This window comes from Mesoplodon bidens (genome assembly GCF_964165515.1).
Source record: "Mesoplodon bidens genome assembly, chromosome: 3".
NCBI classification, from domain to species: domain Eukaryota; kingdom Metazoa; phylum Chordata; class Mammalia; order Artiodactyla; family Ziphiidae; genus Mesoplodon; species Mesoplodon bidens.
Window position 1 is genome coordinate 90,295,151 of NC_138178.1, and position 16,513 is coordinate 90,311,663.

Consider the following 16,513-nt stretch of genomic DNA (forward strand, 5'->3'; position numbering starts at 1 on the left):
GGACGCTATGAGGCACGAGTCAGTGGGAGAGCCAGGACCTGAATCCCCGTCTGTGGCTCCAGGTCCTATGTTCTACCCAGCTGTCCCTCAAGAAATCTGAACCCAGCTTGTGCCAGTACAGCACCAGAGTTCCTGCCTTTTTGCACCACTGCAGGCCTGGGTGTGGCCCCAAATTGTAGCTGAGGGATGCAATTACAGGAGTTTTACTGCATGCAAACATGGACAGTTATAACTTCATTTAGGGTTGTTCACAGCATGCACTCCTCCCAGGAAGTTACTCTTTAAAAATCAACACTGGGGGAGAAAACTGTTCCATATTTCACCATCCATCTTTCACAACTGTGTCTTGTGACCTTTCTACCTATCTTTTGCAAAGTATTAGCCTTGACTTTCTCTAGCATTAGACAAGCAATCTCCTTAGCTACTTGGCAGTTAACCTACGCAGAGAGACCTGGTTTTCATTCATCCTTTCAGAAAGCCTCATCTTATCCAAAGCATTGCTCTTGTTCCTTCCCCCACCACCACCACCGACATGATCACAATGAGCCTATCCCAAATGAAAGTTCTGTCTGTGGTCTTAGGGCATAAAGCAAGGACTTTGCTTTAGAATCAGACTGGACTTATCCAGTGCATACAAATAATCAGAGGAGCTACTCTTAACTGTTGCATTACAAAGCCACCTTCCACAAAAAGACCTTCCATGTCTTTGATAATTATCTGTATTGGAGGATTATGTGAGAAAAGTATCTAGTGCTGACTATATACCAATACTCTCCAAGGCACATGACATATATTTGTTACATTAATTAATTAGTAGTTTTCTCAGCCAGGACAAATGATCCGTGCACCTTGAGTAATTACTCACCGATCTCCTCCTCTCTGCAACCAACCCCTGGGTCTTCAACGCATATTAAGTGTAAAACACAAGTCACAAGGGCTTCCCTGGTGGTGCAGTGGTTGGGGGTCCACCTGCCGATGCAGAGGACGTGGGTTCGTGCCCCGGTCCGGGAAGATCCCACATGCCGCGGAGCGGCTGGGCCCGTGAGCCATGGCCGCTGAGCCTGCGCATCCGGAGCCTGTGCTCCGCAACGGGAGAGGCCACAACAGTGAGAGGCCAGCGTAACGCAAAAAAAAAAACAAAAAAACCCACACAGGTCACAAAACAGTACTTACAGTATGATCCTATTTGTTTTCAGGAACTTTATATGTAACAGCCATATTAGGACACTAGAGAAAAAGACACCAAGATGCTATTAGCTGTTACAACTGGGTGATGGATTTGGAGTGATTTCTATTCCATTTGTTGATCTCTGTTCTCTACATTTTCTACAAAATTTAGAAATAAGGGGGGAAAAAACACCAAAAATGTTTTTAATACAAAATAAATAAATAAATAAGAACCAACTAAATCTGAAACCCTGTGCTCTCCCTACTGACATAAGTCTCACTTCCCTCCCTGTATCTCAGTGGTCCCTAAGCTGCCACCCAGCTCTGTTTTCACTATATCCACAGCTCACCCCAGGCTGACACCAAGGGTGGGGGTGGGGGTGGGGGGGCAAGGAGGGATTTCCCAAGTCAGCAGTCCTAGCCCTGTGTCACTTCTGCACTCTGGAGGCATCAGCCTCTGAGCTGGAGCCCTCCACAGGGTGGGACCAGCAACCTCACCCCGCCCCAGGCACCACCTTTGGAGAAACCACAACCTATCCTGGTCTTAGCCCTCCCCCCTTCCTGCTGCTGACCCAGCTAACCGGAGGCAGTCCCAGAGAAGGGCCTCGCCCTCGGCCGATCCCACATTCGTGGTTAAGGAGATATGGTTTCAAAGGCCAGACTTTTCTGGAATTCAGCACATTTCTGATCTTTCCCAACTCAGAGGAGTAAGAGCTGGAGACCAGTGTACTGACCAATCATGGTTACTGCTCCCTCCAGCCCCGGCAGTAAATTCTGCCCAGCGTAGTGTGAACTGAGGCAATTTCCTGATGCTTGGGGGTTTATTCGGAATGCATGATCATAAACAGACCCAAGAAGCTCCAGCTCACCCCAGGAAGGGATTTCACAGTGACTTACCCCGGAGCCTCAGCCATTCCCAGAGACACAGCCTCACTCTCTGAAAATACATTTTTGTCCACGTTTAGCGAGAGAGTCCTGGCTGGTTATTCCCAGGACTTCCTGGACCTTGCAGGGAAAGATCATTTGGGGTGAAGAGCCCCCCGCTGTCGCTGACTCAGCAGCCCACCAGGAGGCAGGCTGCAGCGGTCTCAGGCAGGAACTCTGTAAAGGCCCAGGGACTCCGAGAACAGGGCAGAAACACCCCACCTCTGCCTGTTTCAGAGCGGCACAGAGGGAAAAACAGTGCCGCCTATTATAGCACTGCTCTCCCATTCTAGAACTGAGGTGGGAGTGGGAGGGCTCAGTGCGATCACTACAGTGGTCAATATAATCTAGGGTCCAAATAGGACATTTCGGAGAGTGAAAGGGGGCGCCATTGATAGCTATGCCAGAATAACAGATGTTATTAAACAGGAAGATGTGTGGTCATGCAGAAAACATCTCCCACTGCTGGTGCCAGATTAGGGGTCTGCTGCTAGGATGGTACCCCGTTCCTCCTCAGAACATTTGCCCCTGAGGCAAGTCTACTTTCCACATCAGAGCAAGGCCTCTTTCGGCAAGCTCCCCAGCCTCCCAGGGAAAGGAGAGGAAACTATCCTTTAGGAACCACAAAACTGTGGCAGGGCCCTTATCTGTCGGTTCACCACTGCATCTCCAGGGCCAAGACAGTGCTTGGCAGCTTGCAGGAGCTCAGTAAATCCTTGCTGAATTAATGAATGAATGCCTAAGCAAAGTTTCTAAAGTCATCAGGGAACGTCAGGAAACCAGAGAGACTTAGCAACCCTAGGTAACACTGTTACCTAAACTAGGTTAACAGTTTAGGTTTGAACTCTGAACTGTTATAAAAATCTAAGGCATTGCATAGACTGCTAAGCAATGCCCTTTGGTGGAGTGTATACATAAATGTGAAACATGCAAAGCTTTCAAATACCAGACTGAACTGAAACTGCAAGCTTCCAGATAAACTGGAACTACTTCCTGCAATATTTCCAATGTGATCTCATTCAAAATTTTATTGGCCAAAATTGGGATTGAATCAACGCCATCCTCGCTGTGTGTGTGTTCTCTGCAAAGCAGGGGCCATGAGAGAATTAGATTTGCAAGAGATTTATTGGGGGAAATGTCTGTCAAGGCTAAAGAAGGAGGAACAGGAGAAGGCAAGGGAGGGCTTTCAGACCATGATTCGGCAGGGACACCTGGGAAAGGAGGAGGGGAAGGAAGGAGGGATGGGAGAGAACCGCCTCAGGCTTGATGCAGTCCCGAGAAAGTTTCAGCCAGGCTAATGGGAAATCCTGGAGCCAAAGTTGCCAGGAAGAAGAGTTCCACATCCTGTAGGAATAGGCCAGCATGAGTGCCCACCCCCTCCCCCCATCAGTCACTGGCTAGGAGAACGTGGCCTCCACGTGAACGTGGTGGCAGAGCGGAGGGGCGGCAGCCGGGCTCTCAGTCCACTGCCCCCGCAGCACCGGTTCTAGGCCGCACGTCTTTGGGGCTTTCACAGACACTGTTTGAAATACTATTCTCCCTGGAATGACTCTTGTTTTCTGTAAATCCAAACAGGCTCTGGTGAAATTATGCCTGCTATCAGTTGAATACTCGAAGTAGATAACAGGTAAGCTATCCCACCACCACCATCTTTTCCTCCCCAGGGCCGTAACTTTTCATTCCACTAGTCAAGATAGAATTTTCTCACAGAATGTCAATCAAGGGCAAGCTTTTATTTAAAAAATAGAAGTCTGTTCTTTTATTTGCATATTTCCAAAGAATCAAGCTCATCCTGGGCAGCCTGCATGGTGGCTGTCCAGAGGGACTGAAAAGGGAGGCGTCTGATCACCATCATCCAGCAGTAAATTCTTTACGGGGTTAGATTTTGAGTTCTTCATGCTGCTCGCGGTCAATCAGTGGCTGTGATTTTGGTCCAGGGGCCATCCAAGGATGGATGGCCATCCCTCCAAGCCATCCAGAAGCTGAGCCATCCTCAGCTCCTACCCAGATGGAACAACTTCCGCAGAAAGGCTGGTCCTCCCCAGTAACCCCTGTAAGAAATGACACAGAAAAGTTCTTTGCGTCGGAAAAGATGGGGGTGACTTCGGCCAGCCTGGTGGCTGCTCACACAAAACACGTACCAGACCATACAGCAAGACTGACAGCGAAGTAGAAAGATCCCAGGACTAGGAGGGGACAAGTCCTGGCTTTGACACTGACTTGCTATGTGAGCCTGAACATGCTGACTCAATTCAGCCAAACAAAGCCCCTACTAAGTGCAGAGTGCAATCCTTTCTACTTTCACTTGCTCATGAATTAAGTGTAGGTCAGGGTTTCTCAACCTCAGCCCTATTGACATTTTGGACCAGATACTTCTTTGTGGTGGAGGCTGTCTAGTTTAGCAGCATCCTTGGCCTCTGCTCACTAGATGCCAGTAGCATCCCCTCCAGTTGTGACAACAGAATGTATCTCCAGATGTTGTCAAACGTCCCCTGGGGAGCAAAACCACCCCTGGCTGAAAAACACTGGTATCGATATTCTGACTTACTTTTCTTAAAGGGTTTAGGAAAGTCAAATGAGATCACTTTTTTTGCAACAAAAAAAGAGGAATTATTAAGTTTGGTACTCTGTTTACTACTTGAATGCCTACTACGTAGCTGTCTCTTTATGTATTGTCTCATTCTTCCCCATCCTGTGAGGAAGACAATGTTACTTTCATTTTGCAGATGAGAAACTTAAACACAGAGAGCTTAAGCAACTGGCCCTAGGACACACAGCTAGTAAATGGCAGACACGTGATTCAAACAAAGGTCAGACTCCAAAGCTTATGCTCTTAATCGCTATGTTTTCTTTGTCCTATAACATAATAAAAACAAAGGCAAGGTAGCAGATGATAAAGTACTTGACATGTCAAAGTGATTTACTATGATGATTACTATTATTTATCCAGCAACAAGAGAGAACCAGAAACTGGAAGACAGAAGACTCGGTCACTGCCAATAATGAAGACAACAGGCTGCATCCCCTGTGGGTGGTAGCTGTGCTAGGGCTCCCTTCCCTCACCCAGGGCAGCCTCTTTCCCACCACATCTGGCTGAGGCTTCAGAACCCTTCTCAGGCGGCCATCACTAATCTATGAGACCTGGCACAGGAGGGTGGTTCCCTTTCGCCAGCCCTGCTCGGGGTCATATCTCCTGAAGCTGGAAGGCCTTTTGGAAACAACCGCCTTGCACAAGTCGATGCGATCTGCTAACAGCTGTGCCTCTCCCCCAGGCAATGCACTGACCTTAGCATCACATTCCAATACAGGAACGGCATCATGTCAGCCTTCATGAGGTACATGGAAAGCCTCTCTTTGCTCTGGTCAAAGGGGAAGGTTTCCAGGGGCTGAGCGTTGTAGTCAAATTCCGCGAGAATAACACGGTTGTAGCCAGTCACCAGCGGACACGACGTGTAGCCATCATACTAAAATTGGCCGTAAGACAGAGTTGGAAAGTGGCTTCTTTTATGGTGCTATGTAGATACTTTAGAATTTATTACTTACTCTGAGAAGTTGTAATTTTTTTCTTTTTTTGTATATTCTAATTTTTTGTACAGTTAAAAATAGAAATTATATAACACAAATACACTAAAGGCAAAAACTGAAGTGCCCCTATTAGAGAAACTAATTAAGAAAGTGGCAAAATTGTGGGAAAACACTGTTTTCATGCAGAATGGAAGATGGTAAATTGAGACAGTGATTCTTACAAGGCATACAAACCTTCTTCACTGGTGTTTGATTCTTCATAATCAGAGAAATTGTTCTGTCAAGTATTCCTGACTGGGCAGCTACATGAGAAATGGAGAAGTCAGAAAAGCATAAGCATCTAGATTTTCCCTGAAAACTAATTTGCAAATAACTTTAATGTGAACAAGTTAAGAAGACCCCATCCCTCTAGATTGTAACAAGAGCACAACTCTTAACCCAGTGATGAAATCTAGCTTCATCAGGGACAAGACAAACTAACATGAGGGGCTCCTGAGGTGACACAGTGGGAGGTACACAGCCTCACTGTGGAAGTCTTGCCGAAACGTATGATCTGAATCTGATCATCAAAAACTACTAAATGGTTCTAAATTGTGGGATATTCTACAAGATAACCGGCCTGGACTCTTCAAAAATGCCAATGTCATGAAAGTAAAAAAAAAAACAAAAACAAATGTCAGAGGCTTGTAGATAAAAGAAAACCAAAGAGACATGACAACCAATACTGAGTGTAGCCCTTGACTGGCTCATGAATTTAAGGGGATTTGGGGCCGGGGGACGGGGAAAGCTATAAAGGACATTTTTAGGGAAAATGGAGAAATTCAAACTAGATGGTATTGATGATTTTTATAATGCAATGTTCAGTTTCTTGGACATGATAATGGTCTTGTGGGTATAGAGGAGAAGGTGCTTTTTCTTAGGAGATAGAGGTTGAAGTGTTTGAGGGTGAAGTATCAGGATGTCAAAACTTACTTTCTAATGACTCAACCAAAAAATGTACATAGTGATCAAGCAAAATATTAATTTATTGGTTAATTATTATGTTAGTCACAAAATCTTAATAACTGGTTAATACCTGAAGGGTATATGGGTATTTACTGTACTTTCAAATTTTTCATAGATTTGAGATTTTTGAAATGAAAAATTGGGGGGAAATTACTGTTAATAATGAAAAAGACGGGTTTCCCTGGTGGCGCAGTGGTTAAGAATCTGCCTGCCAATGCAAGGAACACGGGTTCAAGCCCTGGTCCAGGAAGACCCCACATGCCGCGGAGAAACTAAGCCCATGCACCACAACTACTGAGCCTGTGCTCTAGAGCCTGTGAGCCACAACTACTGAGCCCACGTCCCACAACTACTGAAGCCCGCACACCTAGTGCCCACGCTCTGCAACAAGAGAAGCCACAGCAATGAGAAGCCCGCGCACCAAAACGCACCGCAACGCACCGCAACAAAGAGTAGCCCCCGCTCGCCGCAACTAGAGAAAGCCCATGCGCAGCAGTGAAGACCCAACACAGCCAAAAATAAATTTTAAAATAGTAATAATAATAATGAAAAAGACATTCAGTGGATTTCCTAGAAAGTCTTTCTTAGGTTGACGTAGTCAAGCAGAAGTAACACATGTTTGGCAGGTGTGTAATTCACACAAAATGCTCCCATACCCGTCAGCAGGGAGGTCCGTGTTTCATAGCATCTAAAGAAGACAGTCCCTGTCTACAGAAAACAGAATCTAAAAGGCAATTCCCTCCATCACTGCTAGAGCAGAACATCGACATGAAGAATTTAGTTTCCCAGGCTGAGGCCTTAATCGTGTACCAATCAGGGCACTCTCCACTGTATCTGTCTTAACAGTGCAATTTTCTGCTCTGCAAGCTTTCATTGACTTACATGTGTTTTCTGGGGAAACAAATGCTTCCCTAGTTTTACGGTGTTTCAGGCAGAAGAAAAATAGCCAACCTGCCTGGCATTGGGGGCAAAGAAGGCCAGGGATGCGAGCACGGCAGTATGAGAAGTAACAGAATTCTAGAGAGCTGGAAAAGCGGTACCTCTCTCTCTCTAATGCCCCCTCCCCTGAAAACCACCCCTCTGACAGAGAAAAGGCAGATGAGGTGCAAAGCACTCAACAGATACTTTCTTCTTTACACGACACTAGGTTCACTGACAACTTGCTTCTGTGCTGGGGAGGCCAAAGTCATTTTTAGGCCACAAAAGTTTCTTCATTATTAATGAAGATAATGAAATGTATCTTCATTAATATAATTAGCACATAATGAAATGCCACTTGTGCCCAACTTTTGTTTTTGTTATGACGGTGCCTTAGGATGACATCATGTTGAGTGGGGAAGAAACACAGCTCGTGGTCTTACCTACAGCAGCAGCGGTCTTTGACGTTGGCAGGTTGGTGCAGTCCCCAATCCCAAACACATTTGGGTACCGCTTGTGCTGCAGCGTGTCTTTATTCACGTCCACCCAGCCGGCAGCATCAGCCACAGGACTTGTCTTGAGGACATCTGGTGGGCTCATTGGTGGTGTAACATGAAGCATTTCATACTGCAAAAAAGGACAGCATCCAAATGTATGTTTCTTCTGTGATTTCTATAGCCCCACAAGCTCCTGTCCTAACTCCCTAACCCACACACTGTACTATGGCTGCACGGAGCAGTGTAAGTTAGTGCTCATACTGATCCACACCCACTCCAAGATTTTACATGCTCCTGTGCAATGTGGTGAGAAAATAACTGACATGGTCTCCCTATACAGAGGGCACGTGATCCCTTGGGCAGTAGGCATGGGGGAATCCGAAATACTGGAGTGAACCTCACTAACATTTTGAAAGAACTCATTGATGTTTCTATTTATTACTAAAACAAAGCAGGGGGTGTATCTCAGTTGCTCTCTCCCTGACCCTCAGCTGTTGACTTGTAAAGTCTGGTAACTTCAGTTTTATTCTGCAAAGAGGTTCTCAGAGCACCTGAAACTTGTAAAGGCCATGTTAGGAGCTCATAAGTGGGCACCATTCCCAAATGTGGGCCAACACTCAAAATACATAAAGGAAATCATCAAAACACCAATTTAAGGTGAAATAAAGGTGGCAAGAATATTGGCTAGCACTCTGAAGAAGGTGGGGTCTGATTCAGTGTTGGGTTTACTGAACCATGTGGGAGGCAGGGTGGATTTTTTTTCCAAAAACCTGTACCAGGGTTACCCTTGGCAATAGGGCACTAACCAAACCTGGTCAATTCTAATGGCTCATTTAACTCTTTTGTTTATGTAATGTTCTTTTTTGTTCTTTTTTTGTTCTTTTTTGTTTACATGACATTTTGTTCTTTTTTGTTTACATAATATTTTGCAGTTTATCCTTTTTATTCCTTTCATTTATTAAACTCCATCTAGCAATATCAAATTGATTTAAATGTTCACAAAGCATTTCATTACGGTGAAAACTTTAGCATCTTAGGACAATCCTAACCTTGTGATAGTCAACAACCCCTGGTTTCCATAAGGAGCTCTGTCCCCGCACCAGGGCCTGGCAGTCATTGGTGGCAGAGGGAGTTAGGAAGGTGGCTTGTATTTATTCCCACTCTCAGACAATTATACGCTTAATCAACCTTAAGGTAGAAGGAGTGGGACAAATGGGCAGTGTTCTGCGAAGTACTCTGGGTGGCTCTTTAGGGGCCTGGGTCCCTGAAGCTGAGTCTGTTCATTTACATGGAGACTGAGCACATGTCTGCAGGACAGCAGATGGAACGGTCAAGAACCGTTATCCACCAAATTATTAAGGCCATGTCTATATTTCTGCAGTTAACCAGACCACTTTTTTTAGCTGAGGGCTAAACCTTACTAAAGTTAATGTGCTTGAATTTCACAAATACACATGAATTTCATACATCTTTTCTAGAAGGAAGGTTAAATATTTCCACATAATCATCATAAAGGTATGAAGTTTTACTTGAGAAAAGAACTACTGGGGTCTGCTTTATAGATTTGCTGAAAATTAACATTAGCATTCAGTTGTAGCTTGTTCTTTATCCATTATTTCCATAAACTGAAGCTGATAAATAACTTGGTTCTCCTTCATTAACATAAATCATCTATTCAGAATATAAACTTTAATGTTCATAAGCAGCATTTGGGAGACTTGTGGAAAATGCAGGTTCCTGGGCCCCACCACCCCCAGATCCCAATCCAGTATGTGTGGGAGAAGAACAGGAATCTGCACTTTAACAAAATCCCCTAGTGATTCTGACATATGAAACCTGTAGATGATAGTCTCAGAAGCTCTGGCTTGAAGGAACAGGTTCATTGACAATGAAAAATGAAATGCTATTACTTAGAAAGTGATTTCACCTTTCCTTTCCTCATCTATAAGGAAATGCACTACATTAGACAATCTCCAAGATCTCATCTAGTTCTAGGACTCCATGATATAAAAAAAAGTTTAGATATTTATAAACACAGGAGACTTGGACCAGTTCACAAGCTCTCTATGAAGGATCAGACACTATAGGCTTTTGGGTACATTTAATTCTTTACAGCAGTAGTGCCCAATCCTGGTTACACAAGAGAATTATTAGGGGAAATTCTGAAATTCCCAATCCTCAGTCCACACCCTAGACCAATTAACCAGAATCCCTGGAGGTTAGACCCAGGCATCAGCACATTTTAAAAGCTCTCCAGGTTATTGCAATGTGCAGCCAGGGCTGAGAGCCACTGCTCTAAAGCCTTTTGGTCGATTTTTTGAAATTCATATTTTAAACAGTGGAATTGGGTCTGGAGGGAAAATCTTACCTAAAATCCTATACTTCAAAAGGGCACAAATAATCTTCTTTCCTTATAAACCCTTTAGAAGAACCATAACCATTTATTTATGCAAGTCCCTATCTGCAGCCTCAACTATCCACAGCACAGCTGAGAACCAAAGTAAAAAGGCCCAAATAACAAAATTAAGTCCAGGCACTCAAGCTCATACACTTTGCTCATAAAAGTATGCTGTGGGCCCTCACACATAGCACATCTGCTTTCACTTTACATAACATTTAATGAGTTTGGCTATCTCATTTTCCAGGCAATAAAAAATCAGAAATAGAGATTTAAAAGAGCTGAAGCTGGAGGGACCTTCCAAAGTCACAACTGCCTGACAGCCACGAAAAAAGAAAACTGGAAAACCACAAAGGGGACACACACAAAATCAAGTAACAGAGTAGTCTGAGACTCTTTTGTAAGGTGATAACTAGCCCTAAACAACCCAGTAGGCCCTAAGAGCATAACTATGCAAGAGCTATGCAAAATTATGACCCTGAGCTGGGGCCAGTAGATGAGCCTGAGACATACTGTGACACCAGAAAGCAAGGAAGTGCTTCAAAATATGATGGGGACATGTCACAAGGACATAGGAGCCATCCTGAAAGGGCTCCTACTGACCAAATCTGGGACAACTTGAACACCAAAATAATTAAGGACAGGGATGAATTATAAACCATTGGGGGGAAAAACAGAAATTAATAAGTTCATACTAATAATTAATTAATTAATTGAGAAGAGAGGGCTTTTGCTGACAGGATGCCAAGAGTCTACCAGTAAAGGTGGAGGGAATGCTGGACTGGAACATCATTTTGCAACCATCAGAGTAAAGACTGGATTAGGCAAAAATCATCAATGGATGTTAAATCTAGTGGGAAAATTTACTGAGTAGGGTGTTTGCATGGTCTGAAATTGCACCCCCCCAGCCCCGCCAAACTCCTTATTATTAGCAAGGAAGAAAAAGAATAATAATTATACAGTGGAGAAATTGGACCATATCTTGACTGGCGATCAAAAGGAACATCCTCAGCGAGGGGCAGATGAGCACTGAATGCTTTCCAATGTGATGCCCTAGAAAGACACACCACTTACATGGTATTTCAGTCCAAAAAGCAGAGCCTGAAACTCATCAGAAGAAAACATAAACAAACCGAAAATGAGGAACATTCTACTAAAAAATAAAAGTGGGGTGGGAGGGCACTGTATTATTCCAAAATGTCAGTGTCACGGAAGACAAGGAAAGGCTGTGGAAACATTCCAGATTAAAGGAGGCTAAAGAGACATGACAATTATACTGGCTTCTGTCCTGGAGGGGATACATTACAAATGCTACTTGTCAATCAACAAAACCGGACTGTAACTCATAGATTAAAATATTGTATCCATGCTAAATTTACTGAATTGATAACTGTACTGTGGTTATGTAAGAGAATACTCCTGGGCTTCCCTGGTGGCGCAGTGGTTGAGAGTCCGCCTGCCAATGCAGGGGACACGGGTTCATGCCCCGGTCCTGGAGGATCCTGCGTGCTGCGGAGCGGCTGGGCCCGTGAGCCATGGCTGCTGAGCCTGCGCTTCCGGAGCCTGTGTTCCGCAACGGGAGAGGCCACAACAGTGAGAGGCCCGCGTACCGCAAAAAAAAAAAAAGAGAGAATACTCTTATCTCTTAGGAAATTTAGAGTGAAATATTTAGGGGTAAAGGACCATGTTGTACGATGTACATAACTCACCTTTAAATGCTTTGGGAAAATATATTATATTACATTACATTACATTATACTTACATATAGAGAGAAAGAGAGAGAAACAGAAAGTGCAATCAATGAGTAAAACTATAATAAGTGAATCTAGGTAAAGTCTGTATACAGTCTTCTTTGCACAATTTTTATTTTTGCAACTTCTCTAAGTTTGAGATTATTTCTAACTAAAAGTTTTTAAAAATATGACCTTGAGTCATTAGCAACATTTTAAATGACAGTCATTACATGTCATTTAAGAAAGGAAAGATGTGTGAAATACATTTTAAAAAGAGCTTGTACTAGGAAGCTTAAAATGTGAAGTTTTGATGTTTACAAAATTAATCTTTTGTTCACTTCAAAATTTCCTTTTATGGACTCCTTCATTCCTCTAAAAATGCTGAATGAATAAACTGTGACTCTATGTACTGTTTCCTCATTAGTAACAGCTCTTGCCAGAATGACATAAACAAATGATGCTTCATGCATCTTCTCCAGATGCCTTTACATCTTGTTTTTAATGTACTAGTCCCACACTTCACAGAAGAAGAAACAGACACATAGAAGCCAAGTCCATATACAAAGGCTAGATCTTTCCAAGCAGGATGTGGCTCCACCAGATCTTTCAAGGATTTTTAAGCATTTCCTTTCAGGCACAGGTGAAAGATGTTTAAAGACAGCCCCTTCCACAGATGAAAGATACCCATCATTCACTTTTTTTTTTTTTCTTTTTTGCGGTACACGGGCCTCTCACTGTTGTGGCCTCTCCCGTTGCGGAGCACAGGCTCCAGACGTGCAGGCTCAGCGGCCATGGCTCACGGGCCCAGCCACTCTGCGGCACGTGGGATCCTCCCGGACCGGGGCACGAACCTGTGTCCCCTGCATCGGCAGGCGGACTCTCAACCACTGCGCCACCAGGGAAGCCCACCCATCATTCTTGAACTACCCACAAGCAGGGCTGACTCTCACAAACCATAAATTGAGACAATCCCCAAATCCTGCATTTAAGGAGCCTTTCTTAAACTCTAGGCAATAACTGAAGTTGTAAAATATTTTTGGCAGCTTCAAGTGACTCAATGCCAAGGATGTGCACACGAAATAGCATGAAAACTCACTTGGTACCGGTAGATGAGCCCTCCTCACCTCCCATAGACACAGCCTCTTATCTCTTTCTCTTCCCCACCCATTTTGGTCCACGGTCTCCCCTGTTGCAACCCTAAGATGCTCACTGTAACCAGCCCCCCAAGCACATGATGATGATGGACAAGGAAGTGGGGGCCTCAGCGTCGCCTGCATCTATGGCACTGCTCAGCTGACAGCTTCACCTCCACACTCACTGAAATCACTTGGGTCTCTCCAGGTTTGTCCAGATTTTCAAAAACAGCCTCTTGTTTATCAGCTCGGACTTCAATGAGGTTTTGCTTGTAGTTAACAGTGAGGTTCCTCTCCCGGATAATCTCCTGCAGGGCATCTGCATACTTCTTGACCCCAAAAATTGCTCCAAGAGAAGTGTTGAAAATGATATTGGCCTTGGATCGCTTCCCTGTCTGAGAAAAAGAAAAGAATAGAAACAACCAACATCAAAGTATTACTCCGGCCACCCTTTTTTTTTTAGCCTAAGACTTAAAACCCTCAGAAGAGACCCCGCCTGCTTTCTCCATCACTATGCACTGGTGGGTGAGCTGTGGACCAATCCACTGCCTCCTCATTTTCTCTCAGTGACACAGCAACTAAGAGCAACTGGATTCAGGTGTTGAGGTGGACGCTGTTCAAAGAGGGCCAGAGATGAAAGTCAAGTCCAAGGGAAAATAGAACTGAATTGTTTATTCATATATTCATTTGTTGATTCACTCAGTAAACATTTAATGAGGTCTTAGAGTTGGCCCGGTACTATTCTAGGTGCTGAGAGGACAGAAGTGAACAAAACAAAGTTCCCGTCTACTTGGCTCATATGCGTATTGTTCATATGTTTCAGAGAGGCTGGTATCCTCCCAAGTGCCTGAGATCTTAAGGCACCTGAAAGAGAACCTTCCTCTCAGGCCATCTAAGACTTGGGAGATGTTATGCAAAGAGAATTCCAGGAGGGAAGAAAGCTAACCTCTGACTCTTTTCTTCTGTTCAGCTCCTTTTAGGATTTGCTCACCTGTATCACACTATTTGAAAGAAGATGGGTGGGTAAGAACCTCAAAAGGCTGTGCCAACCCAGAATTCTCATGACCCAGGAGTGACCTTTTCTTAGAAACAGCAGTGATGGTGGACCTGTTCCTTAACTGCCCACCCCACAGGGTTGGGGCAGGTTTACATAACTCAGGGGAAGGCCTTCCCAGTGCCGGGCTCCAAGCACACATTCAACACCTCTTCAGTCCCACCTTCCCCTCCTCTTCTGCCCACCTGTCCCTTTACAGAACCAGAGGCTGCTTTGAAGCCTGTCACTGTCTCAAGTCAAACCGTGCTTTGGTAAACCAACTGTGACATCCCACACATGGGCAGGAGGGCGACAGCAGCTTCTCCACAGCTTCTCACCAGCCGTACCTGAGCTGTGGACACCTGAAGGTGTTTGAGGAACGCTGAGAAAGCATCCCCACCCAAACATCTCTTTCCACTAAGGTCCAAAGTTCTAAGTGAACAATTTTTTGTCTTTAGAGTTGGCAGTTTGTCTATTATACATCCAGGAATATATAATAAGAGCCAAAAAATATTCATAACACTGAAGTTGAGTGGGAGCAGCTGAGGATAGTATTATGTACAAACATGAACAACGTGCAACCAATTGTGCAAATGCATGGATATATTTAAACAATCTCTAACATATCTCACCAGTAGACTTTTATACACACATTTAAAAGTATATTACAAAGACTATTTAATAACATATAATACATATAAATTTGTATGTACAGTATAATTATAACCATGTTAAAAAAACATGTATAGGGAAAAAAATGGAAGTACATGTCAAATTGATGACAGCAGCTATACCAAAGCAATTGGATTATGAATGACTTCTTCCTTTTTTTCTATTTTGTAAACTTCCAATTACATAATTTTGTACATATGTAATAAAAATTTAAAAACAAAAAAGGTATTTTGACATGGATAAAAATGAAATCCCTTCTGCCCTCCTTGTCTCTATCCCTGGAAAAGAAGCATACCTTCCTGAAATAGGCCTCTGATAAATACATGATCTTCTGCGGGGCTCCAGCGCACTTCACTGGAGTATTAGGGAAGGTAAAGATGGCATTGCCCTCCTTAAAGTCCTGCAGAGCTTTCCATGTCTTCTCTACCGTCCTAACTGAGTAGTTGGACCCTATTTTGGGATGGGCAAAACCTTCAGGGAGGCCTTTGATCTGCAACAAAGCACACAAAGAAATTATTATTTAACAAAAGTGCAAATGGAGTCTGTGTTTAGAGTCCTTGTTCTCTGCCATTTCTACAACCTCTCAAGTATTTCAGCACAATCATTAGCCCCAGGACTCACACACAGTGGAGCAGGCAGGTGGCTGAGGGATCTGCTAAGCCCAGAGCTGTGGTGCCTGCAGTCACCTGTCAAAGCACAGAACAGGCTTGGCCCAGCGGAAACCCTCAGCCTCCCTGGCCTGGAGACCAGGATTTGAACCTGTCTCTTCCCACCATCAGAGTGAGGACAAGAAGCCAGGCTTACTTCCTTTTTGGAGAACCAGTTGCCTTACTGGGAAGAAAAAGAACAACAGGCAGAACCAAGAGCCATACTGTCAGTGATTAACAAAATTAAATCACTCTGTATCAGGCTGGACCAGGCCCAGCTCTTGGTGAAGGCCGCAAAGGCAGGAAATTAAAAGCATGGACTTGGGAACCCTACAGACTCAGCCTGAGTCCTAGCTTTTCCACTTACAAGCATTGTGATCCTGTGTAAATTACCCAATAAATCAGTTGATGGGTCTCAAGTGTGGTCCCCAGAACAGGACCACCTGGGAACTTGTTAGAAATGCAAATTATCAGGCCCCACCCCAAACCTACTGGATCAGAAACTCAGAGACCAGACCAGAAATCTGTTTTAACAGGCCCTCCAGGTGATTCTGATGCACACTGAGAAGCTTATGTTCAGCATCTGTGAAATGGGGATAAAAGTAACTGCTTCATGGGGTTGTTAGCAGGAATAAAGGAAACCAAGCATGTAAGGTGATTAGAAAAATGACACTTAACGTGGTAGTGTTTTGTAAGTATTAGTGTATTCCTGCCAGGAAGATTAACTGGGTCCCTGTCTTAAATGTTAGAAGGTTCATACAATGCAATGAAGATGGAAAGGAGTGAGTTAAGAGACTCAGGCACAAGCAGGGAACCATCAAAAACAGTCATCAAGATGGCCTGGTCCTTTAGAACCTCCC

General features: G+C 44.2%; 1 protein-coding gene across 2 annotated transcripts in view; it reads right to left on the reverse strand.

The window, feature by feature from the left end:
* Positions 1–3,803: 3,803 nt before the first annotated feature.
* Positions 3,804–16,513, reverse strand: part of SQOR (sulfide quinone oxidoreductase) — a 45,900-nt gene continuing 33,190 nt past the window's right edge. The window contains exons 5-10 of one of the 2 annotated variants that reach the window (XM_081228073.1): positions 15,302–15,496; positions 13,487–13,696; positions 7,983–8,166; positions 5,851–5,918; positions 5,377–5,555; positions 3,804–4,142 (exon numbers count right to left, since the gene is read on the reverse strand). In XM_081228073.1, the coding sequence (XP_081084199.1) occupies positions 4,085–4,142; positions 5,377–5,555; positions 5,851–5,918; positions 7,983–8,166; positions 13,487–13,696; positions 15,302–15,496 (894 nt within the window). In that variant the 3' untranslated portion in view covers positions 3,804–4,084. The remainder of the gene's footprint in view (positions 4,143–5,376; positions 5,556–5,850; positions 5,919–7,982; positions 8,167–13,486; positions 13,697–15,301; positions 15,497–16,513) is intronic. The other variant, XM_081228074.1, reaches the window with a different exon arrangement.